The 1,424-nt window shown below is 34.8% G+C and overlaps 1 protein-coding gene across 1 annotated transcript in view; it reads left to right on the forward strand.

The window, feature by feature from the left end:
* Smp_150120 (hypothetical protein) overlaps nucleotides 1–907 on the forward strand; it is a 4,279-nt gene extending 3,372 nt beyond the window's left edge. The window contains exons 2-3 of the mRNA XM_018796532.1: nucleotides 258–374; nucleotides 413–907. Of these exons, the coding sequence (XP_018651664.1) occupies nucleotides 356–374; nucleotides 413–750 (357 nt within the window). The 5' untranslated portion in view covers nucleotides 258–355 and the 3' untranslated portion in view covers nucleotides 751–907. The remainder of the gene's footprint in view (nucleotides 1–257; nucleotides 375–412) is intronic.
* The last annotated feature ends 517 nt before the right edge of the window (nucleotides 908–1,424 follow it).

Below are 1,424 nucleotides of genomic sequence, written 5' to 3' on the forward strand. Positions count from 1 at the left end.
GCTAGCCACTATCCATCTCTGCTTACCATACTTATGAATTAAGGCTATATCGAGGCAATACGCACAGTATGCACATATGCCAATTAGAGACTGACCAGTTACAGTCCTAACACATCGATGGGAAGATTCAAACAAACAATACTAAATGAATTCAAATTTTAATGTTTTTTTTCTTTTACAAGGTCTCATTTGATAACCAATATAAAATGCATATGCATTCGTCTGATGTTATAAAAACATCCTATATTTAATTTTAGACTTCATCACAAAGGCTTTGAAGTATAGTTGGCTTCTTGCTGAGAAACTCTGGGTCTTATCTTTGCTAACCAGCCGTTCAGTAAAACTGTGTTATGTAATGCGCGATCTTTCAAATGGTATACAGTTGTTACATATTATTATTTTATTTTTGAAGCGGAATTACAGAGTATAGTCAAGCTCCAAGCTCATATTCGAGGTATTTTGGCGCGCATAAGGTTCAAGAAAGCTTTACAAATTTTTCGAAATATAGTATCGGAATGTGGTGAATCCGAAGATAATTTAAATCAGTTCCAATTTACGTTTAATCATTTTGGAAAGAACAGGACATGTTCAGTCAACAGTAACCGTACTTGCGAGAAGTTAAAACTTCCCGAGCTGTACGCTCGCAGAAATAATCTTTTCCTTGAAGCTATATGGTTGGATCAGGCTATCACTAGTCGTCGTCATTTTCTGATGTACAAACAAGACTTTAATTCACATTTCGATCAATGAGTATGTAGTGTAATCTAATACAACTTATTTGTTCATCAACTTCATACCGATTTGTGTATCTCATATTTCGAATGACACGTTATGTTTTCACTGATTGTTTTCAATCCGTTTCATGTGCTGCAACCGAAAGACAAATTAAAGATCCGTATGCACATTTCTCAGTCTCATTTTTTCGGTGAGGGACAGATTGGTTCGCATCTTCTTTCCCCAAATTCAAGGGTCTGGGTCTGGAACTTGATAGTCAACAGTTGAGTGTTCAGTAAACCGTGAAACCACAATATGTCATGCGCTTGATCTTCATGTTTCCAAACATTCTGCTGCTATTTTACAAAACGTCTGTATAAGTGGGATAGTTTCTGTCATAGATAAGGGTTTTAGTTTTTGACGATGTGCATTTTATGTGCTGAAAATGAGTGAATGAAGTTTTGATCAGAAGATGATACAGCACATCGTTAATTGCTGATGTGATTGAACTAGTGACATAAAACCCCAACTTGAGTTTTATTTTCCACGCTTTTTAAACTGAGATAGCTTAGGTTACCATCAGGAATAGAGCTAAATTATCAAATACTAACCCAATTTTATCTTGAACTGTTATTATTTTGAAGTTTGTCTTGATAAAATTCCTATACACATTTTACCTACTTATTCTCCTAACAAGTAGTAATGTTAAT

The sequence above is a fragment of the Schistosoma mansoni genome, chromosome 4, assembly GCF_000237925.1.
Source record: "Schistosoma mansoni strain Puerto Rico chromosome 4, complete genome".
Classification (NCBI taxonomy): Eukaryota; Metazoa; Platyhelminthes; class Trematoda; order Strigeidida; family Schistosomatidae; genus Schistosoma; species Schistosoma mansoni.